This window comes from Andrographis paniculata, unplaced genomic scaffold, assembly GCF_009805555.1.
Source record: "Andrographis paniculata isolate CXL003 unplaced genomic scaffold, ASM980555v1 Contig36END, whole genome shotgun sequence".
In the NCBI taxonomy this organism is placed as follows: Eukaryota; Viridiplantae; Streptophyta; class Magnoliopsida; order Lamiales; family Acanthaceae; genus Andrographis; species Andrographis paniculata.
Genome location: NW_026137569.1, coordinates 1560368 through 1586557, shown reverse-complemented (window position 1 = coordinate 1586557; position 26190 = coordinate 1560368). Strand labels below are relative to the sequence as shown.

General features: G+C 35.3%; 6 protein-coding genes across 8 annotated transcripts; 3 read left to right on the top strand and 3 right to left on the bottom strand.

Annotated features, from left to right (window-relative positions):
• Positions 1 to 420: 420 nt before the first annotated feature.
• Positions 421 to 3758, bottom strand: LOC127249826 (subtilisin-like protease SBT2.4). Its single transcript, XM_051272841.1, has 10 exons — positions 3579 to 3758; positions 3319 to 3463; positions 2834 to 3228; positions 2655 to 2750; positions 2499 to 2568; positions 2146 to 2431; positions 1729 to 2069; positions 1384 to 1651; positions 1038 to 1310; positions 421 to 955 (listed from the first exon to the last, which is right to left on the bottom strand). The coding sequence occupies exons 1-10, from the start codon at positions 3752 to 3754 to the stop codon at positions 540 to 542; spliced, it is 2466 nt and encodes an 821-aa protein (XP_051128798.1). The 5' UTR covers positions 3755 to 3758; the 3' UTR covers positions 421 to 539.
• A 3468-nt stretch (positions 3759 to 7226) lies between these two features.
• On the bottom strand, positions 7227 to 12192 carry LOC127249557 (tyrosine-protein phosphatase DSP1-like). Of its 2 annotated transcripts, XM_051272429.1 has the most exons (6): positions 11799 to 12192; positions 11594 to 11687; positions 10669 to 10726; positions 10549 to 10592; positions 10238 to 10444; positions 7227 to 7424 (listed from the first exon to the last, which is right to left on the bottom strand). In XM_051272429.1, exons 1-5 carry the CDS (start codon positions 11993 to 11995, stop codon positions 10271 to 10273), a joined length of 567 nt encoding a protein of 188 aa, XP_051128386.1. In that variant the 5' UTR covers positions 11996 to 12192; the 3' UTR covers positions 7227 to 7424; positions 10238 to 10270. The 2 variants fall into 2 exon arrangements, with proteins under 2 accessions (XP_051128386.1, XP_051128384.1); XM_051272427.1 differs by lacking the exon at positions 7227 to 7424 and having other exon boundaries at positions 10110 to 10444.
• LOC127249556 (1-aminocyclopropane-1-carboxylate oxidase-like) lies at positions 8272 to 9699 on the top strand. The gene is made up of 3 exons (XM_051272426.1): positions 8272 to 8522; positions 8630 to 9184; positions 9262 to 9699. The coding sequence occupies exons 1-3, from the start codon at positions 8418 to 8420 to the stop codon at positions 9547 to 9549; spliced, it is 948 nt and encodes a 315-aa protein (XP_051128383.1). The 5' UTR covers positions 8272 to 8417; the 3' UTR covers positions 9550 to 9699.
• A 150-nt stretch (positions 12193 to 12342) lies between the features above and the next one.
• LOC127249555 (ubiquinol oxidase 4, chloroplastic/chromoplastic) lies at positions 12343 to 16645 on the bottom strand. Its single transcript, XM_051272425.1, has 9 exons — positions 16399 to 16645; positions 15898 to 16090; positions 14960 to 15053; positions 14434 to 14549; positions 14125 to 14233; positions 13773 to 13841; positions 13463 to 13534; positions 13328 to 13375; positions 12343 to 12631 (listed from the first exon to the last, which is right to left on the bottom strand). Exons 1-9 carry the CDS (start codon positions 16569 to 16571, stop codon positions 12459 to 12461), a joined length of 1047 nt encoding a protein of 348 aa, XP_051128382.1. The 5' UTR covers positions 16572 to 16645; the 3' UTR covers positions 12343 to 12458.
• Positions 16646 to 18242: 1597 nt separating this feature from the next.
• LOC127249452 (uncharacterized) lies at positions 18243 to 20454 on the top strand. Its single transcript, XM_051272223.1, has 4 exons — positions 18243 to 18821; positions 19112 to 19561; positions 19640 to 19946; positions 20040 to 20454. The coding sequence occupies exons 1-4, from the start codon at positions 18258 to 18260 to the stop codon at positions 20174 to 20176; spliced, it is 1458 nt and encodes a 485-aa protein (XP_051128180.1). The 5' UTR covers positions 18243 to 18257; the 3' UTR covers positions 20177 to 20454.
• Positions 20455 to 22078: 1624 nt separating this feature from the next.
• Positions 22079 to 23124, top strand: LOC127249849 (cytochrome b561 and DOMON domain-containing protein At5g35735-like). 2 transcript variants are annotated; one of them, XM_051272884.1, is made up of 3 exons: positions 22079 to 22393; positions 22473 to 22718; positions 22825 to 23124. In XM_051272884.1, exons 1-3 carry the CDS (start codon positions 22163 to 22165, stop codon positions 23056 to 23058), a joined length of 711 nt encoding a protein of 236 aa, XP_051128841.1. In that variant the 5' UTR covers positions 22079 to 22162; the 3' UTR covers positions 23059 to 23124. The 2 variants fall into 2 exon arrangements, with proteins under 2 accessions (XP_051128841.1, XP_051128842.1); XM_051272885.1 differs by having other exon boundaries at positions 22080 to 22378.
• Positions 23125 to 26190: the final 3066 nt, after the last annotated feature.

Sequence of the window (26190 nt, the reverse complement as noted above, 5' to 3'; positions counted from 1 at the left end):
ATTTGGTCATCAAACCCACAAATTTTCGTGCAATAACCTATAAATCATATTAATAGGATAACTTCTACTCCCCTAGTTTTTTTTTTTTTTTTTTTTTTTTATAGAGAAAATTAATTTGAATTCATGTTAAAATAATATTTAATAAAATATTTATGCAAAAATAATTTTTTTACAAAATACAAAATTCAAGTAATAAAATTAAATAAAAAAACACACACACATTTGAACAAACAAGAAAGTCAGCATAGTCCATACATATAAAAGTCTGGTTGTGGGAAGATATACTTGTGACCATATTATAGATTTAAATTTATAATTTTACAGTCACAAATTAATTAAGCCTATCAATTGGACACTATTTCTTGTTTCATATCAATATTAATTAATAAAAATAAATATCAATTGGACACTATTTCTTGTTTCATATCAATATTAATTAATAAAAATAAATAACACCAAGCCCAATAATACACACAAATACATGGGCCATCACAGCAGCCATATCTAAATTTCATTACAAATATAATCAAAATCCCCTTTCAAACAGAAACAGGCAATATCGACAAAGGCATTCTGACAATGTGGTCGGAGCTTCCCGTCAGGACAATCAACCCGAAGCTGAAATCCTCCCCCGGCGCCGTCACCGTAAACTTCAATTCCAGCGTCGCCGATTCTTGCGGGCCCACCGCGAACCACTCCGGCGCGACGCTCACCGCCACTCCCGCCGGCGGCAGCACCGCGCACAAATACGTCTCCGGCTTGTCACCGACATTCTTCACCACTCTGTGCGTCACCCGCGTCCCCGAAAGCGCCGTCATCGTCACCGACGGCAGGTTCAGGTCCGACGGTCTGCCGGAAATTGCGCCGGCCGGGCAAGCCTCTCCGATCGCCCGCCTCACTTTCTCAGGATCAGTGTTGGGGAGAGAGCACAAGAAGCCGACGTAGTCTTCGTATCCTGTTAAAACCGTACATTCTCGAAAATATTATATTTACGAAAATATTTTTATATAAATGAAAAAATATTTTATTAATATGACCTGCCGGAAAGACTAGGCCCGGGTCGTTGGCGCGGGCAGCGTTGACGAATCCGGCGCCGTATCCGAATGGGGCGGCCGGGTAGATCGAGTAGGCTGCAAAGCCTTCCGCCATTATGGGTTCGCCGAGGTTGTCCCGATTTCTCGCCGTCGTCGACATCGCGGACGCGATCATGGCCGGAGTCCACGAAGGGTTGTTTTGCTTGAGAAGCGCAGCTATCCCCGCAACGTGAGGAGTCGCCATACTCGTACCCGATAGCAATGCGAAGTTGTGACCTAAAAATTCGATCAAAAAAAAATAATTTATTAAATAATTATCTTACCTAAAAACTTAAATTTACCATCGTGCCTGAGAGCATGGGGTTGAGAAAGCTCATGGGACTCCAAGAAGCCCAAATTTGGTGGCCGGGGGCTAAAATGTCGGGTTTTAGAACGTCGGCGGGAGTCCGTTTCTCGTCCATGTAATCGGGTCCTCTTGACGAGAATCTACTAACGATCGGAGCTCGTTCCGTGTACGATGCGGTCCTTCCTTCACCAATGCTGGCTCTGGCGTTGTATCGTATAACTCGACCTCCGGTGTCTCGGATAGTCTGCTGTTGGTAGTACTGAAACATGATCTGCGCGCAAAAAAATCGACCATCATTTCGACTCTTTCGCAAGATCTTTTTGTCAATTGATGTGCTGCAGTTCATACTTGCACGCTGCTAACTCTCGGGATCATAATCCCGGGGGAAGCGAAGGGGATCGGTTCGGCTATAAAGTCGCCGTAACTCGAGTTTGCGGCGAGGACAAATCCTGCAAATCCGAGAGCTCTTGCCGTGGCTAAAATGGCCGCTAGGGTCGACGTCCCGTTGGCGAATCCGGCGGAGAATCCGCAGATAACGACGCTGCCTCGCACAACGGCGGAGTCGAGCGCGTCCGGCGACTGGCATTCATCGACGTTCTGCGGAGTCCTTGGAAATGTTCCCGTCGTCCTAACGGCATCTTTCGCCAGCACCAGCCGATACAGCAGCAATCCGCCGCCAAAACTCGGAGCTGATCAACGGCGAAAACAGTGTCGCTCGATTACTGGAATCGTAAACCCGCGAAAATAAATCGAAAGGTTCGTTACCGGTGAGTCCGATGCCGCTGATTTCATGGCCGTCGCCGAGGACGAGGGTGCCCGGGTAGGTTCGATCGGTGTTCGAGGAGGCGACGGCGACGGACCACGGGCTGTAAGAGATGACCGAGTAAGGACCGGGGCCGTGATTTCCAGCTGCTTGGACAACAAGAACTCCGGCTTTGTTCGCGGACAACATGAACAGTTCGAAAGCTCCGAAGAATGTGAGTGTCCCCTCCTCCGGCGGCCCATCGGGACCAATCGACAGCGTTAGGACATCGACACCATCCGCGACAGCCTGCATATACTTCGAAGATGTAAGAACCTCCCCATCATTTTTCGAACATATAACACGAAAAACTCACCTGATCGATCGCGGCCAAGACGTCGGTTAATGTTCCGATGGTCGGATAAATAGCTTTGTACATAGCGATTCTGTCGAGCAAAAGGAAAAAAACGAAGTTTAGGCGGCCGGAAAGGCGTATCTTTCACAAAAAAAGATCATTATAACGTATAAAAACCTTGCGCGAGGCGCCATCCCGCTGGCTCGGCCATAGAAGTACCCGTCGACAACCACCGGAACTTCGTAATTTCCGGCAGCTGTCGAAGACACATGACTGTAAACACAGGTTTAAGTTTTTAGATGAGATGATCATTTAACAAAAAAGACTCCGAAGAGTCACGAACGATTACGACGAACCTGCCGTGCCCAACTGCGTCGTAAGGCGATAGGATGTCGTAAGACGTGTTTAATCGAGCTGCGGCTTGAGCTCCCGCAGAGAAAAACCGCGCCGAAACGATCTTCCCGTTGCATGAAGTCGGGGGAAACAAAGGGCCGCCCTCGCAAGCTCCGGAAAAATGAGATATATTCGAAGTATATTGATGTAAGATATCGTTAGTGAAGCTAGGGTGCACGGGATTTATTCCCGAATCGACGAACCCGATCACGATCCCTTCACCGGCATTCCTCTCGCCTCCTCGTTGGGCCCAAACCGCCGGTAATCCGAGGAAGTCAGGGCTGTGAGTCGTCATTAATTTGGCGCCTCGATCTTTCTCGACGAGCTTTACTCCGCGAGCATTCTCAAATTTCTTCGCCTATTTGTTTTTCGACAAAACCGTGAGCTTCTCATAGTATAAACCAAAGTTAAAATAACTTGTATTGAACGGAATTGACGTTGACGTAACCTGAGAATGAGTCGTATGAACGGCGAATCCATTGGCGACGTGTTTGAAGCTGTAGAGCTTGTTGTAGCTCCCGGCATCCAACGTGGTTTGAAGAAATCGATCATGAGAGTCGGCCAATTGCTTCGCGTGAGCCTTCGAAGCTTCGCTGAAAAATTAAAAATAAATGATCATCACACCTAAAAGCTTAATCTTTATAAACATTAGGGTCATTAATTACATCTTAGCAAACTCTATGTAGTTTGCATTGGTCAATTAATTACCTGTCGAAAAACGCCTTTCTTCCTTTTTCATTCGTCGTCGATTCTTGACGAAATGCGACGGGCTTGCCGTCGAGCAGGACGACGTAAAGGCCTCTTTCTTCGGCAATGCATGGAAAAAGAAGATCGGCAAAAATAAGTATCACAAGCAGGGGAAGGCGGCGATCGGAGATAAACATCGTAAAGATTAGACGTAACGACAACGACGACGGCGACGAATGTCGGAATATATAGATACAAATATTGTGTATTGCAGAACAAGATACGATGGTTAAGCACAGGATTAGCATGAATAAAGTTGGATTTTGTGTATGAAGAAAGCAAATATTGGTGAAGCAATGGTGGCTTTTTCATTTTTGAAGGCTAAATTTGTCCAAATCCGATGTGGGAGTTATTACAGGTGACTTTGCTCACACCAAACAACCTTTGTAGTGAATTTCTCAATCCTCAAACTCCTTTTTTTCATGTTTTGCATCCCAAATGGTCTTCTTCGGTTTGGGAAGACAGCTCTTGTAGAAGGAAGCCGAGCATTTCAATTTTTATTTTTTTTTACTATATAATATATTACTAAAATATTTATAAAAAAATTATATATATATTTTTTTATAAAGGATCATATTAAACAACTAATTTAAAATTAATAATAATAAAAATAAAACTCTCCCACTAGTTTTACATAAAGTTTCCTAACAGTTTTTGTGTGCAGTTGGATACTTTCTTGTAGTTCAATATATGTTTATTTGGATTTTGAATTAGAATTTAAATAGTAAAAATTTTGAATTGAAATAGTTGTATAATATGATTAATTTTTAATATAATATAAAAATTAAAAAATAATTATTTGATTTAATGTTTTTTAGGGAAAAAAAATTTAATAAATAATAAAATTTTTGAAAAGTTTGACAAACAAAATAATATGGAAATTCAACTAATTTGTAGTTTAGTTTAATATTTTTATAATGGAATTCACTAGTCAATATAGGTCTATTTTGAAACATACATTTCGGTCCAAATTCCACTTTAGCCCAGTCATAAATTCTTATTTAAGGCCCAATATCAATTTCTTACAACTCTACTTATAAATTATAATTATTAAACATTCTAGAAATTGAGGCAGATATAGTTCTTACAATTGACGTAATTTGTTTATAGGTTTTAGAGTTGAATTTATAATTTGAATAATAAAATTTTCAATTGAAATAATTATTTAACAGAATATAAATACTCAATTGATGCAATTTTAATATAAAATTAAGTTTTTAAGTAATACAGTAAAATATAAAGTCGATCTAATATTTTTTTAAAAGAATTATAAATAGGAAATATGATATCTTTTTTTTTTAAAAAAAAAGAAACTACAGGCAAACACAACCCATAATATGATCGATTTTGGGACACATCAATCACTTCATTTTCGTCAACTCTTTGGAAATTATCAGTCTCTAACATTTACATTATAATTTCCAACAAAAACTCAATCAATTAGTTGACTTTTTTTTTTTAAAAAAATAAATAAAATTATTTTTTAGACAGATATTTAGCAGCTGTAGAGTTGAATGTATATGTAATTATAATATTTTGCATTGAAAATCAATTACTATATACTACCTCTGGCCCATATTGGGTGTCTTGCACGAGAATTTAGAATAAATATAATTAGTAGATATAATGAAAATAATTAATCTATAATATAAATCATTATAGATTAAGATTAAGATAATTAATTAGTTTAATTAAAATTAAAAAAAATTAAATTAAAAATTTTAAAATAAGATTAAGATGAGTAGTCATTTTTTAAAAAATGAAAATGACATGAGATACGAGACAGACAGAAATGGTAACATGGACATGGTAAAACTGGAATAATAAATTATATATGTAGTTGGCGAGATTCATGCAGCCAATCATATTCCAGCTAGCTGCATGCATGCATGTCCGATCGAATTAATTGTCTAATTATTAGCTAACTATAAACACTCAAAACAACATTCATTATTGTTCAAATGTACACTCTAATTGCATCAATTATTTCACTATTACTACCTAAAATTACCTAACTTATATATATATATATATATATATATATAGGTCTGTTCGGTTACAAATTGGACTTTAAGGTGATACTATCTTTTTAATTATTATTATTATTATTATTTGTTTTCATTTCATTTTTATTTTTTTAAAAAATTTTAAATGGAACTTACTTCTAATTTTATAATATAAATAAATAAATATTATTTATTTTTGTAGTATATAAAGTTTTATTATCTATAAAATACTCCCTCAGTTCCAATACACCGTGTCTGCTACACTGTAGACACGGTATTTTAGAAGTTGTATAATTAGTAGATAATTAAGAATATATTGGTGAAAATAATTATCCTATAATATAAATAATTATAAATTAAGATTAAGATAACTAATTAGTTTAATTAAAATTAAAAAAATTTAAAAAATTTAATATGAAATTAAAGTGTGTAATTATTTTCCAAAAAAAGAAAAGTGACATGGAATGTGAAACAGACAGAAACGGCAACGTGGATATGGTATGTGGGACGGATGGAGTAGTATTTATGATGGATTTTTTTATTAAAATTTATATTTTAATAAAATATATAAATTAAATCTATCTACAAAATTTATGTGTTGTATGTATGGTCTTTTTTTTTTGGTGCTTTGAATCTGAATGATACTATTTATTATTAATATATATTTTTAAAACATTAATAATTTAGTTGGATATATGTTTTTTATTATTTAAATTATTATATTCAACACATTGAATCAAATATATACTAATATATATTAATTAAAATTTTATTTTAATTTAAATTTTAATATCTTCCTGCTATATCTGAACAATCTGTAAGATTTTGAATTATGTATTGATATATATATATATAAATATATATACATATGTATATACACACATACGTTGATGGGAAAATTAAGACAATACATGTGATTGTACGTATATGTTTGTTAGAGATACAGGATAAAGATAAATAATTGTGTTTTGAAATATATAACGAATTCAAACAAAATGGTGGAAAAATAACTTATATATATTTAAGTAATAACTATCAAAATTTTATTTTATTATAATATTTTAAAGTTAAATATATATATGACCAAAACAATGTAGTTAAATTATTTTGTGATGCTCAATTTGTTGGATTTTAGAAAAATAAAATTGTATATCAATAATGAAAATTTAAATTTATTATAACTATATTATGAAATAAGCATCCACAATAATTACTTAATTAATTTAAATTAATACTCCCCTGTCCCATAACAAAGTATCTATTTTTCCATTTTAGTCCGTCTCATGACAAAGTATCCATTTCATTTTTTTAGTAACTGTATTATCTACCTAACATTACAAATACCCCTACAATTTACAATATATTACACAAATGTCATTATTACCTTTATATCACACATACTAATAAGGTTATTTTAGTCATTTCTACTTTATTCCTACTATATCCCAATAAAATACTAATATTTATAAAACTACGTGCAAAAAACAAATAGATACTTATTTATGGGACGGAGAAAAGAGAGGATTAACAAACGTATCAATATATATTTCCAACACAATCCAAATAGAAAAGTGCGGTACATGCACATGCGTAGAAATGAATGTAAAAGTACAAGAGCTTATTTCCATGCATGATTGGAGGTTCATTAATTAATTAGGGTTTGTGGTGGGCCCCACAGTTCTACATCCTTTTCATAAAATAATAACTTCAGACGCGGCGACTTTAGCTCCACTTGTCACACATGGTTCGCTTAGCATGACTTGCCTTGTCAGCGGAAGGTTTATCAATGCACGGATAGTGGCTGCGAAGTCCCATGTTATTAAAAAAAATAATAATAATGAAAAGAAAGACTAAAATTACATATATATATATATATGATATATATATATGTATGTATGTATTATTTAATTTCCTAAATATAATTGATAGATCAAATCCCTTATACCATTCTTAGAGAGCAATGTCTGGTTTTAATGATGCATGTTGCAACATTTATATTTTGCAAGGGATAATGATTAGTGGCATGGCACCGCATAAAGTTAGGCAGTAATTAAATAATTCACTAGTTTAGAAAAAAAAAAAAAAAAAACAACAAAACGCAATATATATATATGTATGTATTTGGTTGATCTTTTTTTTTTTTTTTTTTTTTTTTTTTTTTTTTTTGGTAGTCATTTTCTTGACTTATCTCTGTGTCGTCATCGTGTTGAGCAAGACACCAATTATTGTATGCCCTAGCTTGTTCATATTCATGTCGAGTTTTTCACAGTTACTACTGTAATAAATAATGCCAAGTGAATTTCTTACTGTCCTTTTGGATTGAAGTCGTCCAGATTCTGACATGTTGCAGCCTTCTACACTCAAATTATACGTGTCAATATTGGGTTTTGTTTCGTCGTGTCTTCACAATATATATTCTCATTTATTCATGTCATATGTAGATAATTGTTTTATTTCATTTTTAAGAAATTGCAAAACACCAAATCAAATCAATAGCTGCTGCTGATTATCTATGGTACAATTGGGATACTACAAGAAAATATTATTTTTGTAATGAGATTTTTTCGTCTTTAAATTTATTTTTTTCATTACTTATGATATTATAGACGAAATTAATAATAGAATTATGTTAGCTGAGACGAAATTCTGTTACAAATATATTATTTGTTGTTTGAGGACACCCATGTATCTATAAATACCCCTCCAACTCCATGGGACCAACCAACTCATATTTATTATCAATTCATCCTTATTATATAACTATTAGATTAACTAAGTGCAGTGAGAAGTGAGAATGGATTTCCCAGTGGTGAACATGGACAACCTCCGCAGGGAAGAAGAAAGGTCTTCAACAATGGAACTCATCAGCCAAGCCTGTCAGCACTGGGGATTCTTCCAGGTATATCTATACCACCTAGCCTAGCCTAGCTTTCATTCATTTAATTTAAAAACTTAATTTATATATGGAATTAATTAATTACTTGTAAAATTAATAATCAATTGCAGGTGATGAACCATGGAATTGCGCCGGAGTTCTTGGACACAGTGGAGCGCCTCACAAAGGACCACTACACCAAATGCATGGAGCACAAGTTCCGGGACCAGGTCGCCGCCATGGCGGGTCTGGACTCCGAGATCCAGAATCTCGACTGGGAAAGCACCTTCTTCCTCCGCCACCTCCCCGTCTCCAACATCTCCGAAGTCCCGGACCTCGACGACCAATACAGGCAGGTGATGAAGGACTTCGCGGCCCAGCTGGAGAAGCTGGCGGAGCTGCTCCTGGACCTGCTCTGCGAGAATCTGGGCCTGGAGCACGGCTATCTGAAGAAGGCCTTCCACGGGTCCAACGGGCCCACCTTCGGCACCAAAGTCAGCAACTACCCGCCGTGCCCCCGGCCGGAGCTCATCAAGGGCCTCCGCGAGCACACCGACGCCGGCGGCATCATCCTCCTCTTCCAGGATCACAAAGTCCCGGGCCTCCAGCTCCTCAAGGACGGCCGCTGGCTCGACGTCCCGCCCTTGCGCTACTCCATCGTCATCAACATCGGCGATCAGCTCGAGGTATAAACTTCACATTTTTACGCTATTTCCTTTTTAAATTTTTAAGTAAGACGAGCAATCTTTGCATGGCTTTGAAGGTGATCACAAACGGGAAGTACAAGAGCGTGATGCATCGGGTGATAGCGCAGGCGGAGGGGGCAAGGATGTCGATAGCGTCGTTCTACAATCCAGGGAGCGACGCTGTGATATACCCGGCGCCGGCGCTGGTGGAGAAGGAAGGGGAAAATTGCCGGTACCCGAAATTCGTGTTCGAAGACTACATGAAGCTGTATGCAGGGGTGAAATTCCAGGCAAAGGAGCCAAGATTCGAGGCCTTCAAGAAGATGGAGAGCAGTGCTGAATTGGGGCCAATTGCAACTGCTTAAGTGAGGTGCAGTGAAAAATGAAAATTGCTTGTAGTCAGTTTTCTTCTTTGTGTTCTTAGGAGTGTGATTGGAATAAAGTCTTGTGGTGGTTGAATTAGTGTCTTATCTTTGAGATTTGAGAATAATTAAAAGGGAGATTGTTGGTTGACCTCAACTTTGTATGGTTCCGATTTTAGATTATAATTCTTGAGTAAAGCAGAATAAGACATATCCCAGAGGAAGGCTGTAGTCAAAAAAGGGGTTTTAGATGAGGATGATATGACTAAAGATGGCCCAAAAATCTAATCCAATTCTGAGGACTTAGCTGGATGTCATATTGTTTAGTGATATGGACAGGGATCTAATACCTTGACTGGACTAGAATCATCCACTACATTCATATCTACATTATCTATCTCTATCTATACATTAATTCACACACACATACACACATTATATATATATACACATATATATATGTGTGTGTGTGTGTGAGAATGAAGTGATCTCCGCAATCTCAATCATGTGCAGCAGTGTATAAAAAGCATATAGCTTCCATGAAGGTGTAAAGAAGAAATTGGTGAAACAATGAGATTCAGCGAATGACTGACTTGAATTTGGATTGTAAGAATAATCTCTTTTTAAACTTGATGTCTCTGAATTTTTGTATTTAGAATTGCGTTATGAGAAGAAGAAGAAGAAAAGATACCAGGGATTTGAGCAGTAGGTAACACTATGATCTTCAATCCACGACATGAAAGGGCAGATTTACTTGGGAGACGTCGAACAGCTCTAAAAACCTCATGTCTGAAACTCTGGCTTTGTCGCCTGCATACCTCTGGTATTCGTCTAAAATTGAAGCCAGAGACCAGTTATGGTATTTTCTAAAGCACCCCACTAGACAACCAGTGCGATGCTGTTTATCGCCAAAAAAAGGAAAAATTGATAATATGTTAGACCAAGTAATCTTAACATGTCGGCGCAATGAGGATGAATAATAAGGATACAATTATAGCGCACCTTTCCCCGTTTGCAGTGAATTAGGAGCGGATGGTTCTTCTTGTCTGTAGGCAACTATGTGATTGGAAACATCTCAAAGGGAAGATTACGTAGATGAGAAGGTTTAAAAAGGTGAAATACCTAATAATATTTCTAACGCATGGCGAATGGTTTCCTCGGGAATATTTACAAATGGTTCCTGCATAGCATATGAAGTTTCAGATACAAAAACTCAAACCCAAAAAATGTTGAACATTAACTACCATTGATTAGCAGCCATATTATTACTATAATCTTCTGGAAATTAGATATCCCAAGTATAAGGAATTCAAGAAGCTAATTTCTTATCAATTCAGTAGCAGAAATTTGTGATTTTCAAGGAGAGTTAATTATCTGAATACATTCCCCATTAAGGAGCAACAAAATATATGAACAAAATAGCTCGATTATTGTCCTGTGAGGTCATGGGTTCAAACCCCGACGCTTTCAGGTCTACCTGCCATACATGGTTTGCCTTGTCGGACTTAGTGCAATACTCAACTATTAATTATTTTCAAAACTTTAAAGCTTAAAAAACCTCTAGTTAAATAGAGATAATTCTCAACATACAAAATTAACGCTAATTGATTTAGATTTCATTCATCCTACAACTTTTACATCAGTCATTAAAAAAAAAAAAAAAAAAAAAAAAAGAAGAATTTCACAATTGAAAGTATAGTGTATAATTCTACACCTTTACAATGGATATTTCATCCACATGGCAGGTGGACACAGTAAATTATATTAAATTACCCGCAAAACAAGTGAAACCAGGAAGAATACTGAAATATAGAACCCAAAAAAAACTCTTCTTCCACTAGGTGGAAAACTCTCTTACGCAACTACTAACGAAGAAAAAGGAAAACATATTCAGTATCAAGATACTGTACACAATATCAGGAAAAGGAAAACATATGCGAATACAAAATTACAAAATTCCACAAAACAGATAATGCACACAAAGTATTTTCTAAAACCAGAACATGTTTTCAATTTCGTCGCAAGCAAAATCAAAACATAAAAGTACCTTCGATCCTTCAACGCCGAATTGGAAGAGACGAATGCCATTTTCATTCAGAAACTGCACATTTGCTTCAGGATAGGGCTCCGGACACAAGTATCTACACCACAACAACAAAGTCAGTGATTTCAAACCTCGAAGCATAAAAGAGTCAAAAAATAAAAAGAAGGAAGACAGATACAATAAAGGAAGTTCCCGAATAGAAACGAACATGATTGATCGGAGCCCTAGGGTTTTCAGCAACTGAAAATTCGAAGCATCAGGGAATCCAGACCGGTAAATTCCATCAGCGACCACATCAAAATTCAGAGGCGGCAATAGGTTGCTCTCTTCGCCATCAGCGGCGTCCGCAGGCGAATTCTCCGACGACATGTCGACGGGAGGCGCTCCGGAGGTCGCGAGGCACATGGAGGGGCGGCGGATATCGCAGAAACCAAGAATCTTGGCGCCAAAATATCCACACGTGATCCGACGAGGAGGAAAACAACAATGCTGAGATTATAAAAAAAGATTATTAGACGACACGCGAATCCTGGATGATTTGGAGCAGTGATTGCGAAAGGAGCCTGAATCTTGAGAATATTCAAAGACAGCCCGAACTTGACGCGGATTCTTCAACTCCCCATTGGTTCATTGCGCCTAAATGCCGTACAGAGCTGAGCCACCATAACCTCCGCAAACCTAATGGACTCGATACATATATAATCATATTAATAATGAAAATTAGAAAATACAAAGTTAGAAACAGTGAACTATTTTAGGAAAGTTTTAATATATATATATATAGATATATTATGTACAAAACTACACCATCTGATCCTGTATAATATTGTAACTTTGCATTTTCACTCAATCAGTTAGTCTTATTTTATTAGTTGGAGGATTTGTCCAGGGGATCAGCAGCACTGCCTTCACCGGCATACTCGGAATCCTCTTCTAGAGAGTGCGGCGACCGGATGCCGCCGACGACTTGGCACGCCTTCATTGTCTTGCAGTGTTCAGCTTCGTCGTCTCTAATGTTTAAGAACACGTCGTACAGATTCTCTGCAATCATCAACCAAGAGTATGTGTTATATTGTTTTATGGATGAGGCTTAGGGGTGTGCACCGTTCGAATATTTGTAAATATGCAGGTATTTGATATCCGAACCGAACAAATACTTGAAATTATGAACTCGAACAGAAAATTTGGATTAACCAAATTTACTGTTGACCAAAAATATTTGCAATATTTGCAAATAACTAGTACCGAACCAAAATTAAAGAAAAATATAATTAAAATTCTAATTAAATAAAAAATATTTGTAAATATTCCAAATATTCGAACCGAAACGGAACTTAATATAATTATTAATACAAATTTTAAACAATAATAATATAAATATATTTAGTTCGGTTAACCAAACTGAAAAAATATCAAAATCCGAAATTGAACCGAATCGAACAAATATCAAATATGTAGTATTTATATTCGAACAAAACTTGCTTTGGTTAACCGAAAATTCTGTTCGGTTCAATTCGGTTCAACAATTCGGTGCTTCGGTTTGTTTTTTTTGCCCACCCCTAGATGACGCACACATATAGCTAGCTATAAATTGTTCAATAAAACAGGTGGAATGGAAAAAGAGGTTGGTAAAAGATCTAAATTTGATGCATGAAGGAAATGGGATTTCTAGCTGAAAACAGGTCTAATTAATGACAATGGAAAACAGAGTAAAACATTACTTATTAGTATACGCACCTATTTTTGGTCGTCGAGTGTTGGGAGGTCTTGAAGTCTGGAACTCATCTGATAAATGAGCAAGATGTCCGCAAATTGTTACCTTAATGAGTAAATTTGGAGAGGGAAACAGGGGGGAGGTGGAAAAGAACTCACCGAACAAGTACAAGTCACCTCCAGTGTAATATTTGACAGCAACTTCAGGTGCTGGCAATCTCTTCAGCTCGTCTGTGGATGAGACAAAAGATAACATGAAGAGAAATAAAGGCAGTAGGCATCAAATCTTTCGCCAGAAGTTTAGGTATTTTCTTTTTTGTTGTCCATTCATACCACTAATTAGTGGGCGGCAACTGTTTGATCACGAAAACACATGGGAGAATGACCTAGCATTGTTAACTAGTCCTGAGACACACAAGCATACATACAGACCTAAAGGCATTGAAAAGATCGAAACGATCGAGAATACCTTTTTGAGCCTTGATGAACTTGTCATAAGTTTCAAAGGCATGACTTTCCACACATTCAGAGAAGTGATCTGCAGAATAGACCAACAAATGTTAATTGAAAATTCAGTATCCTACAGTCAATCCTATGCAAATGGAGGGAGGATGGCAAGGAAAGGACTTCGAACCATTACAACCTAGATATTGCACTTAAACAGGAATTACAGACTGCTTGTGTATGAGGGAGGGGTGTGTGTAGACAACTTATGAGGAATCATCAGAGAGTAAGCATAAATCTAAGTTGGAATCTGTAACTATATTTATTAATGACCTCATGATCAGGTATTTAAGAAAAAAAATGAATTTTGTACTTACATGCCATTCTCGGGCTCAAGAAATACATAAAAACAGTCACGAAATAATAAACAAATGCAACACCCTGAGCAAGCCACCGGTCAAGCCACCAATCATCTCCCCCTAATTCCTGGAAAAGAGCATTAAACTAGTCAGCTATATGTCCCAAGAGACTAAACACACTCCCTGAATATTAAGAAGCCAGCAACCACAATGTGTTCAGCTTTTGGTGCGATGAAACTACTGAATATTTCATATAAAGGAAATACATAAAATGATCAAGTAACAAACATAGGTAAGAATTCGAGAACAAGGGTGGAGGATCATTACTTCCATAATAAGCAAATGATGCATCTCATTCCAGCTCTCAGCAAAATGTACTTTCAAATAGTCAGCTCTTCTCCACAATCCAAATGTCTCATACAAGTGCAGAACAGACATGAAAGCTGTATAACACCAAAGACAGCAAAAGTTTCTTATAAACACTGCATTAGAAAACTTAACACAATAAATATCCTATTTTCCTGATGAAGCAAAGCTAACCATTCTTAATAAAAATGTCATCCAATTAGCGCATAACTCTGTATTTGCATTTAGCTACTTATACAGAAAGAGACTTTTCGGGCTTGCTATTAAATTCAACAGAGATAATTGATCTTCATACAAGACTTTCTGTATCCAGGAATATTTCATATGTAAGGGATAAACAGTGAAAAACCAGGAGAAACGTGACAAAAACCAATTGTGGTGTTACTAAAATTTCAAAAACATGATACAGTCTTGAATCCTAAGCACATCTGTAAGTTATAAAGCAAAAAAAATCATTTCTCATATGATGTAGAAGTCAAGAAATTACCAAAATAAGGAACCCTTGCAATTGTTTCCAGAACAAAAAACCTTGCATAATTGCGATCTTGGTAAAAGGAGTCAAGGATTTTTATTACAGAATCCTGAAATGGTCAATGAAATGTGATTATAGATAATGGCACTTATCAAAAAAACACATGATCTAATTGGAGAAGAAATTAATTAATAATATATATATATATATATATAAACTGCAGGTTTTTAGATAAATGGGTAATTAAGCATTACTAAGCTTGGCCAAGCTAACATACCCATAGGTATCCAGAGTGAACCTTAAACTCTGAAATCATGATGCCAAAATCATGACAGAATGACTATGGGAAAGATATCTTATAATCTAATATTTCTGTTACAGCACACTGGATGAGTTCTACCCTGAGCCCAAGTTTACAATCACTTTGATGAAAGCTGGCACTAGAAGTAAAATTTGGTTATATTCAATTTAAATCTTGACTGGTGTATGAATTGGTTCTGATCTAGCCATCCAGCTCAACAGGAAAAAAGGAAAACACACACAAATTGGCATAGCATTACACAATAAGCATTTACATAAGCACAATAGTTGAGTATAAATGCACCTAGAAAACATATTTATGGGTGTTTTGCCAAACAAAAGATCATTATGCCTCAACAAATTCCTATCAATGCCATTGGTAATGCACTGTTCATCACCCTAGATATGCACAACCATAATAGATTAGACTGTTTTACTTGTGTGCGCTTCAATTTTCCTAATCTATAGTAAGTTTACTTTTCCCTCGGATAAGCATTGCATCCGACATCTATTTTCATTCAAAACATCATCTCCAACACAAGTATACACACCCTTAGTTATTCAATTATGAAAAAATCCTATACACAGCATGTGTTTTTGTCATTTTTAATGTAAAACTGCAGGGAGAAGGAACTAAGCAACAGTACACATACCGTAAGGAAAATATTTATGGATTGCTCAAGTTTAATAATAGACTTCTCCAAATCACTGGAAGGCGGCGAACCATCAGGTGATTGAGCAGAGGTTCCTTCCTTCTCCGGAAAACTTTTAGGATCAAACGACTTTTCCACTGCTACTTTCTCTTCATCTTCTTGTAACGTTGTTGCTTGAACCCGAAACGATCCTCTACTTAAAATCACCAGTCGTAGAGTTAACATACAAATACCAATAAGAAAACAAGAGAATTAACGCGCACTCCAACAAAAACGATGTAAACAGATCAGAAGCAGTATCCTCCTCAACCTACAAGTTATACACAGCCTCAATTCCAATATGAGAGCTCATGTTTCGCACTCTTCAACAAAATTCATACAACTCAGAAATCCACAGACAGCAAACCAAAATGCAGCCATGTGCTCCAAAAACACGAAACAAATCAATCAAATCACCAAATAGAAAAGCAGAACTACAGAACTGTCAACATAGGGTTATACCTGGAGAAGCGCTGCCGCGAAGCAGAGCGATAACTACAAAGCGAAGCATGGTAACACCGATGAAAAGCCTTCACAGATGCAAGCGGCGAAAATGGAAATTCCTTCGGTTTCAGGAGAAAAGAGGATGGAATCGAAATACCAGACACCATCGATGAGGCAGCAGAAATCGCCATTGTTCGCTTCTCGAGCTCTGCGCAATGTTCAATATAAGCACTTGCAGCAGCGAGCTACTTTGACTTCTCTTTTCGTCGGCTTCCGATTTGTATCCTTACTCATAATAATAATAAAATATTAAATAATAATAATTTTTTTGTTTTTGGATAAAAGAAATAAAAAAAATAATTATTATTTTTAAATTAAAAATATTAAGGTGAATGATATTCCTTTACGGTTTTTGTCCCTGGTGCAAGATATACCAATTCAGGGGGGTTGCTTCCACAAATAATTTGACATCTGTGTATGAATCTCCAAATAGTCCAGAAATCTGTCCTTATCTGCAAAATGGATATATCCAAATATTTGGATAATATGGATATATCGCTTGATTTTGACTTTTGAGGCGCGTATTGCTTCGCGGGATTTGAGGGCCACCCCTGGGCTCTCTTATTGGGCCTTAAACCCACAGTTTATGGGCCTTATTGAAGCTTAATTAAATTAGTAAACAGGGCCACCAAGTGAACTCCTAAACTGTTTTAAATCATAGTTGAAAAAAGAAAAACATTAACAACATAGGTTTAACACAGTCTATATTAAATCAATTGTAGTATGTGTCACATTAAATTATGACATCTATATTTGTATTATATTACATACGAGAATATAATTAGACGACATAGGTATTAATATGATTTTTGTGAAAAAAATTTAAGCATGCAAATAAAATACACGGTTTTCACAAGTATGGCTGATTTTCATATTGACATGTATTTGGCCTTTTGCAAGTAAACTGAGTCTAGTGTATGTCTGATTTTCGTACTATTTGAACAGTGACAAGAAAATTAAAAACATCAACGAAATTTCTCGTTATTCGCTAAAAGTATTTAACAAGAAGACCAAGAAAAAAAAAAGGTAACATTTTATGCAAAATTTAATACAAAGTATTTAATTTGAATTAAAAATATTATATCAAAATTATTATTTCTTCAAAGTATCTACTTCAATATTAATTGATACTTATTATTACCAATTTAATACATTCAATATCAACAATAATAGTAATTTTCATAATTGAGTCATGAGTTATTATTATTATGATGAGTCATTTGTATTTAAGAATCTGAGCCTCACACGTTGCAAGGTGTTCGCCACTCGCGACGCGCCACGTGGATTCCGGTTCCTTTAAGCACCCGCCTTTCCCGTGCATTCCGTGAGGCGTCCGTCCCACTCTGCTTTTCAGTGTTTGTGACAACTGACGACTGCTCTGCCCCTAATTTCCTTCATATATTTTATCCAATATAAAAAAATTTATATAAATAAATATTCATATATAGTTGACTAATACTCTTGATGCAAATTTTAATAAAAATTGTTATAATAAAAAATATTATTGCATATTTTTTATTAAAATAAAAAATAAAAATATATTTAGTGACAATTCAAAAAATATAAATTTAAATGATAGAAATAATATAATAGTAAGATTAATACGGAGTATATATATATTTATATTTATTTATATTAAGGCATATGCATGTCCGAATAAAAATTTCAACTGACCGTTTTTCCATTTTCAACTGTAATTTGTGCATGGGAAACGACTGTGTGATTTTTATAGTACTATACATTTGTATTAATTATTTAATAATATGTATTTAAATACTGCTTTAAAATTTTCGTATATAAATTGAGGGTTTGAGGATATGCAGAATCATTTAAAAGGGCAGTGGACGACAGGGAGGAATCTTTTCGTCTTCGACCCGCGGAAGGCAACGAGAGGTTGCCCCTTTAGGGTTATACTATTAATCAATTATTGCAGTGATTCTGATTCGGAGTGGCTACTGGAGGATCTGAAAGCGGTGATGGAGGCGGAGGTGACTGAGATTTTACTGGCGAAGACCAAATCAAGTTCTGCCGCAAGTTCGGGGGATGAAATCGCGATGAAAAGCTACAGTTCAGGTTTGAAATGGATTTTTCTGGACTATTCTAGTCTGTGGAGAGCTGGACTTTCATGGTCAATTTTCTTCCTCCTGAACATCGGTGTTCCGCTCGTGTCGCACTTTGTGTATTCCTGCTCTGATTGCGATTCTGATCACCAGAGGCCTTTTGACGCGATTGTTCAGCTGTCGCTGTCGTTGTTCGCAACGCTTTCGTTTGTTAGTCTCTCGTCGTTTGCGCGTAAATATGGCCTGCGTAAATTCCTTTTTCTCGATAAATTGTGTGATGAGAGTGAGATGGTTCGGCAGGGGTACACTCTGCAGCTTCATGTAAGTTTTTATAATCTTCTGTGTTTGTTTGAAGGTTTTTATCGATCATGCTTTCGTGATATATATATTTTATTGAACAATTCAGGTGATTCCTTCCTGAGCAGTGGTAATCTGATCTTAATTTGAATGGTTGGACAGTTGAAGAAGTATTTCTCGTTTGGAAATTTGACTTGATGTTCCTATGATTTCATATATATTAGTATATTTCTCACAATTTCTAATTTGGATTCACACCTCTGACTGATGTTGATGATGATGTTGATGATGATCTACAAATTTTACATTTTCAGAGATCAATGAAGCTCCTATCTGCATTTATCCTCCCCTGTTTCATCGCGGACAGTGCATACAAGATATGGTGGTTCAGCTCAGGAGGAAACCAAATTCCATACCTATACAACATGCTTCTCAGCAAAGTTATTGTTTGCATTCTATTGATGTGCTCCTGGCTATATCGAATCTCAATCAGCTTCCTAGTCTGCGTCCTCTTCCGGCTTACATGTTATCTGCAAATTCTGAGATTGGAGGACTTTGCTCAGGTCTTTGAGAAAGAATCGGATGTTGCTTCGATCCTTATAGAACATCTCAGGATCAGAAGAAATCTCAGGATCATAAGCCACCGTTTTAGGCTCTTCATCTTGTCTACTTTGATCCTAGTAACAATAAGCCAATTTGTTTCGTTACTTGTCATCACTGAACCAAGCTCCAACACAAACCTCGCCACGTCTGGGGAGCTTGCGGTAATGGAAATAAACTTTTCTCTTCTCAATCTCACCATTTTTCATTTCTGTAACAGCTAATTGATGCTTCTTCTGCAGCTGTGCTCCATGACTCTGGTGACCGGACTTTTCATCTGCTTGCGAAGTGCGGCAAAGATAACTCACAAGGCGCAATCCGTAACATCACTGGCATCAAAATGGCACGCCTGCGCCACAATCAACTCATTCGACGAATTAGATGAAGAAACTCCAACATCTCAGATAACTTCATCTCACAGAGCATATTCTGTCCCCTCGCATTGGGATTCCGACAATGAAGAAGGAGATGGAGACGATGCATTGGACAACACGAACCTGGTGCCTATTTATGCCAACACTGTATCCTACCAGAAGAGGCAAGCCCTTGGTGAGTGTAATTGAACTATATTTCACGACGCAATCGATCATTGATGAATATGTATGTGTGTGGGTGATTGATAATTTTGATGTGGTGGTGCAGTGACATATTTTGAGAACAACAAAGCAGGGATCACGGTGTTCGGATTCATGCTGGACCGGACATGGCTGCATACCATATTCGCCATTCAGCTTTCCCTCACACTTTGGATATTCAACAAGACAATTGGTATTTCTTGATCTCTGATCTCTGATCTACTCTCTCTGCATTTCAGTTATGGAGTCTTCTTTATTCACCAGCCAAAAGTTTTGAGTTTCACAGTCTGCTCTGTGTACAAATATATATATATGTAGTAAGTGTGTTAGATGCTCTTTTGATATTTACTCGCAAATATGCACATATATAGAGAGAGAGAGAGAGAGACAAAGGTGTGTATATACTATATAGTGTGTAATATTTACTTTTTTTTTTTTTTAATTTATAAGTGTGAATTTGCAGCCAGTTACTTTTGAATTTATCCTTTATACATTTATAAAAAAAAATATATTAGAAAATATTGTTGCATTGTTACAATATTTTTTATTGGTGTTTTTATTCAAATAAATAATGATTTGAATATAATAATAATAATAATAAAACAAAAGTGCATACAAAATTATGGTTTGCTATTTGTACCATGTGTTTATTTTATATTCCTCTCTGCAATTTTTTTTAAATATAATATTATATACATGAATGAATTAATAAAATGAGATTATAAATATTTATAAATTGGATGTAGAAATTGTTATTGTATATTTATAAATATATAATATTAGAAAGTATAAATTTTATTTGAAGATGTAGACTTAACATGAGAGGACTGAATTGAATGATTTATTGAGGGAGTTGGATTTATGAAAAAATTAAATAAAGAAGACTTCGTTGTGAGAGTTACAAGATGATTTATGAATAATAGTTAATGAGAGATAAGGAGAGGAAGATTGGATGTGACCTTACACGAAGCATAACATAAAAATCAATTATTATTATTATTTCAAGTACCTTTTAAATTCATGCATTTTATTTATATAATTTGCAATACAAAAGTTTATAAAGGTGTGTTTGTTAGGGTGTTTGAATTTTAGGTTTGAGATTTGAATGATAAAATTTTTGTATTGAAATAGTTATAATGATATAAATAGGTGTTAATGTTATATTTTTAATATAAAATTGATTTTAATATAATATAAAAAAAATTTATTTGATTTGATTTTTATTTTTAAAATAAAATTTAATGAAAAATAAAATTTTGATTAAATCCTACAAACAAACGGACCCTAATTATAAAAACTATTCATGCTGAATTGTCCCAAAGTAGGGTTCTAGCAATAATTCTATCATAAGTATTCTTATTTAAGGAATAGTAACAAATACACGTGTTGCAATTTTCACTTTCCAATAACCAATTTAGTTCAGAGACAAATATATATATATATATATTATAAACTTGTCAAAGTTACACCCATAAACAAAGTAAATCCTTCAGAATTTTTTAAATTCATCGGTGAAATATACACAAAAATATATATAACTATAGTTAGGACCAGTCATACCTGCCTACCATGAATTCCATCGTAAAATCATCTCTATGGCTTTTTTGAGCCAATTGAAAAATTCAAAATTGCAGCATTCTAATTGGCCTAAAATACACTTGCCATTGAAAATCCAAATTTTTCAATTAAGATAAATAAAATTCCAACGACACTCATTTATTCAATTAAGTGAACTCAAACATAAATCGAAATCTGAGATATTGGAATCGGCTCAACTAACAACTCTTTTCAACCTTCACGATTTACATCCATTGTATCAAACTAGCAATTTCTCACATCTTCATGTTTTTTGGTAACTTAAAAAAAAAAAAAAAAAAAAAAAAAAAAAAAAAAAAATTGAAAAAAAATAATAAAAATAGACGGATTTAGAAAGTGATGAAAAGGACAGTAACCTCCCAAGTTTGGAATAAAATCTTACGACATTATAATGACCCAATGATTGGGTCTCAAAACATTGCCCTAATCTACTAAGCAAAGAATATATTCTTCATTTTACACACATATATATACATAGATAGCCTTTCTGAGGAATGTACCTATTTTATTTTATTTTATTTATTTAATTTATTTATTTTTTTACTTTTTATAATTAATATTTACACTCTGAAACAGTTCCCACACATTGCAATAATGTTGATGAATTTCCCTAATTTCATCCTCTATTTCACAATCTGCACTCTAATTTCTCTGTTCCATTCAACAGGTCATTGCCTAAATGACCAAATTCCACACCCAAATCTACAAGAACACCACAAGAACACTGACAATAATCGGACCGCCGATCCCAGCCCGAGCCCGAGGCCGTGGACGGGAGCGCGCTTATCGCAACATCGCCATTTACGAACCGTGAGACTTGTCCTAGTAAGCTCTACGCTTTTCGTTTCATAACGATCGCGCACTCGTCGTTTGATCGGGAAATTTCGTTGTGGCCTCGTAATAGGTCCACGGGACTCTAAACATCGTCGGTTGGGGCGTTCTCACGCCTGTCGGGATCCTTTCCGCAAGATACTTGAGGAAGGTTTCTGACGAGTGGTATTCCGTTCACGTCGTCTCGCATTTCTCTGGTTTCCTTTTGGGCGCGCTAGGATGGGGCCTCGGGATTTCGATCAAGAACGCGGCGGGAGAGCACGCAATGAGCGCGCATGGGGTCGTCGGGACTATAATTTTCGCATTCGCCGCGATTCAGGTACTTTATGGTTTTTTTTTTTCCGAGTAATTTTGATAGTTGTTGATTTAATTTACTCCGTTGTAGTAAGTTTTGCTGATCGATTAATTCGCTCGATATTTTTTAGGTGTTGGCTGTGTGTTTGCAGCTGGATGAAGAACACGGGTTGAACCGTTGCTGGGTGATTTATCATTACGTCGCCGGGTATGCGCTGATCGTCGTTATCGTCGCGAATATTTTCGAAGGGATACACAGCATTCAGATGACCTCAGGCAGCAAATGGCAATGGATTTATGGCTGTGTTTTGGGAGTTCTTGGTTTGAGTACACTTGCTCTTGAAGTGCTTAAATGGCTACATTAGAAATATTTACGAGTCGAACTGAGTTGAGCTTTTAATTTTTCAAAATCAATTTATTTTAAATTTTATGGGAATTGTAATTTTAGTTTCAGAATAGAATTTTTTTTTATATTTTGCTTTCGTTACGAGAGTCTCGGTATAAATAAGTATAAATATATTGATATTTATGGTGAAGTCCATACAGTAATACCAAAATAATTATTTTAATTTAATTTAATTAAAATAATTAATTTATATTTTAAAAATATAATTATAAAAAATAATATATTATTATTATTCTAATAAATCGAGTTTTTTAATTTATTTTATTTTTAAATTTACATATTATAACACTAGTGAAATCCGGGGCTGTATATATTTGAACGGGGTTGGAACTTTAGCATCAAGCAATTAATGACCTACCCTGTGCTGTGCGTCAAATTTCCACGTCGTCGTATTCATGCAAGTGTAGAAAATAGAAATTAAATGACAAGCCCGTGTTGCTGCTAATTAGCTTGCTTATACAGAAAGAAAGCGTGGTTTCAGTCAAGTCCTCCAAACGCGATTTTACTTACTTTTGGTTGACGTTTTTGTCTCTCTCTTCTTATCGTCACTTCTGTGTTGACGCTCCCCTCTATTTCTTCTTTTCAATTTGTGGCCCCCCATCCCATAATTAAAAATAAAATAAAATAAATAATAATAATAATAAGAATAATAATGTCCAGTAATATATGGTCCGGCGTGAACGTAGACTCGTGACTGTGTAGTTTAAACTTTGGCGTGAGAAAATGTATTGGTTTTTTATATTTTATTTTATAGAATAAAATAAAATAAATATAAATTTGGCTTGACAAAAAAGTAATATATTTTCTTAAAACATAGTATTATAAGTATTTTATAACTATTTAAATAATCCATAAAATAAAATTAAAAAAAGAAAAAAGAAAAAATCAAAATACAAAACCAAACACACTCCTGTGACCCTACATTAATTAATTAAGTCGACTATAAAAGATGTAGTATTTAGCTATATATATATATATATATATATATACTCCCTTCGTCCCATATTAGTAATATGAGTGTATTACTGTAGACACAAAAATTTAGATAAAATATAATTAGTAAGTAATTAAAAAAAATGTATTAGTAAAAATAATTATTATTTAGTAAAAATAATTATAAATTAAGATTAAGATAAGTAAAGAGTTTAATTAAAATTAAGAAAATTATAAAATTTAAAATTTAAAATGCGATTAAAGTGCATAATTATATTTCAAAAAATAAAACGGACAAGTTATGTGGTACAGACGAAAATAAAAAATAAGGACAAATTAGGTGGAACGGAGGAGAGGGAGTATTTGAAAATGATATTTTTAAATAAATAATAATATACATATAAACACTCTATCCCATAGGCATATATGTACCGAATTGTCAGCAAAAAATTAATAATGAAGTCGTCTTGAAGAACCATTCATTGACTCTATCTACAAATATTTCATTGCATTATTCATTTCTCTAAATTCATTTTCAATCTCTAAATATTTCTACACCTTATTTTTCAGCAACATGTTCATTTGAATGATTATTTTGTTTAAATAATTGAAAATATAAGTAATTAAAACATATATATAACGAATAATAATAAAAAAAAAAAAATTGAAAAACACTTCTGAATATTCTGAAATGTTTATTTATTTTTCAATTTGGCAAGCTGAGGTTTGACTGGTTACATTGAAATTTGGTACCGTGGTCCAAAGTTACAAGTGTGTTTCTCGACGATTCAAATTTAGATTTTATATTATTTGAATTTAGTATTTTTTTAATATATATATATATATTTTACAAAATATCTTATTATACATTATTTTAATACTATTTCAAACAAGATTTTTTAAAATCCCATCAAAAAGAAACACACAACTCGATATTGATGTATATATATATATATAATTACATTTGCTTTTTAACATCAATATTTTTTTTATTTTACATCTGTTAAGCACAAAAAATAATAATAATAATAATAATAATAATAATAATAATAATAATAATAAGGTATCAGAGTCAGTAGGTGGGTTCTCAGTCGGTTGGTTCTCAATCAGATAAGCAAGTCAGATGGTCCGCGGTCGGGCAAGCAGGTCGGATTATCCGTCAGATAAATGGGTCGGTTGATACAAAGGTTGGCTGCTATGGGGGTCGGTCGAAAAAGGAAGTCGGACGAAGAAAGGTCTGTTGATAGGTCAGACGATTGAAGAGACCAAATAGTGGTCGTTTGATGGGGCGACCAGTGAGTTTTTTGATCTGGCGACCAATTATGTATCTAGATTGGTCGGTTGGTCGGTCGTTGGGTTATGCGGTTGGCGAGGCGGTTAAAGACATGTGTCAATGAAAGAGGCAGTTCTGAGTTCTGTAACTGGTGGGAACGGTTGGTGAAACAGTGCGACGGTTCTGAACGTTTTCTTCAAAGAATATTTAAGGATTTGGATCATCATTTGGCAAGGCATCTTCAATCAACTTCAACAAAGCAAAGTCAGATTTGGGGATCACCACTTTAAATTTCAGTCTTTTATTTTCCAGTTTATTTTCTGTACGTTACAGTGTTTAGAGATTCCTAATCTCAGGCACTAATTAATCAAGTTTAAGGATATTTTCTATATCTTTGAATTTTACTTTATTTTTGTTGAAAAATTACATCAACAAATTGGCGACCACAGTGGGAGAAAATTGCTGATCCATATGGCAAGTTTTCAATTCTACAGTACAGCCGTTGGCTTTATCACGGCAGAAGAAGCTTCCCAACTACGGGCCGAATTGACAGCAGGTTTTACAGCATGTTTTCGGCAAATGTACGACCAGCAGATAGCAAATCTGCAGGCAATACATGACGCAATGCAAAACTTGATGGAGCAATCAAAATTCATGTTGAATTCGGTTCCTGCACCGCCAGAAATGTCATGCCCCCAAACGGACAACGCCATTCCTGAGCATATACCCAGTCAGACAGACTGGAAACAGGACCAAACAGGAGGACAGGCCCGACCAGGGACGACCGAATGGATGGAGACAGGTCGGCAGGATCACGACGCCTGGACGGACCATGGTCGGGAAGACCACACCGACTGGACGGACCATGGTCGGGAGGACCACACC

Bases quoted from the DNA above. Each gene is read 5' to 3' on its own strand.
- LOC127249826 (XM_051272841.1), bottom strand. From the start codon at position 3,754: ATGTTTATCTCCGATCGCCGCCTTCCCCTGCTTGTGATACTTATTTTT. The intron at 3,229-3,318 runs GTTACGTCAACG...AAAAACAAATAG, and splicing joins TTCATACGACTCATTCTCAG to GCGAAGAAATTTGAGAATGC. The intron at 1,311-1,383 runs GCACGATGGTAA...TCGAATTTTTAG, and splicing joins TCTCAACCCCATGCTCTCAG to GTCACAACTTCGCATTGCTA.
- LOC127249556 (XM_051272426.1), top strand. From the start codon at position 8,418: ATGGATTTCCCAGTGGTGAACATGGACAACCTCCGCAGGGAAGAAGAA. The intron at 8,523-8,629 runs GTATATCTATAC...AATCAATTGCAG, and splicing joins AGCACTGGGGATTCTTCCAG to GTGATGAACCATGGAATTGC. The intron at 9,185-9,261 runs GTATAAACTTCA...ATGGCTTTGAAG, and splicing joins ACATCGGCGATCAGCTCGAG to GTGATCACAAACGGGAAGTA.
- LOC127249849 (XM_051272884.1), top strand. From the start codon at position 22,163: ATGTTGATGAATTTCCCTAATTTCATCCTCTATTTCACAATCTGCACT. The intron at 22,394-22,472 runs GTAAGCTCTACG...GCCTCGTAATAG, and splicing joins GAACCGTGAGACTTGTCCTA to GTCCACGGGACTCTAAACAT. The intron at 22,719-22,824 runs GTACTTTATGGT...GATATTTTTTAG, and splicing joins TCGCATTCGCCGCGATTCAG to GTGTTGGCTGTGTGTTTGCA.
- LOC127249557 (XM_051272429.1), bottom strand. From the start codon at position 11,995: ATGTGCCTCGCGACCTCCGGAGCGCCTCCCGTCGACATGTCGTCGGAG. The intron at 11,688-11,798 runs GTTCGTTTCTAT...GTTGTGGTGTAG, and splicing joins CTAGGGCTCCGATCAATCAT to ATACTTGTGTCCGGAGCCCT. The intron at 10,445-10,548 runs GTGCGCTATAAT...GGCGATAAACAG, and splicing joins TTCACTGCAAACGGGGAAAG to CATCGCACTGGTTGTCTAGT.
- LOC127249452 (XM_051272223.1), top strand. From the start codon at position 18,258: ATGCAGAATCATTTAAAAGGGCAGTGGACGACAGGGAGGAATCTTTTC. The intron at 18,822-19,111 runs GTAAGTTTTTAT...TTACATTTTCAG, and splicing joins GGTACACTCTGCAGCTTCAT to AGATCAATGAAGCTCCTATC. The intron at 19,947-20,039 runs GTGAGTGTAATT...GTGGTGGTGCAG, and splicing joins CCAGAAGAGGCAAGCCCTTG to TGACATATTTTGAGAACAAC.
- LOC127249555 (XM_051272425.1), bottom strand. From the start codon at position 16,571: ATGGCGATTTCTGCTGCCTCATCGATGGTGTCTGGTATTTCGATTCCA. The intron at 13,535-13,772 runs GTATTCTCGATC...TCTCATCCACAG, and splicing joins GTTCATCAAGGCTCAAAAAG to ACGAGCTGAAGAGATTGCCA. The intron at 13,376-13,462 runs GTGAGTTCTTTT...CTCATTTATCAG, and splicing joins AGGTGACTTGTACTTGTTCG to ATGAGTTCCAGACTTCAAGA.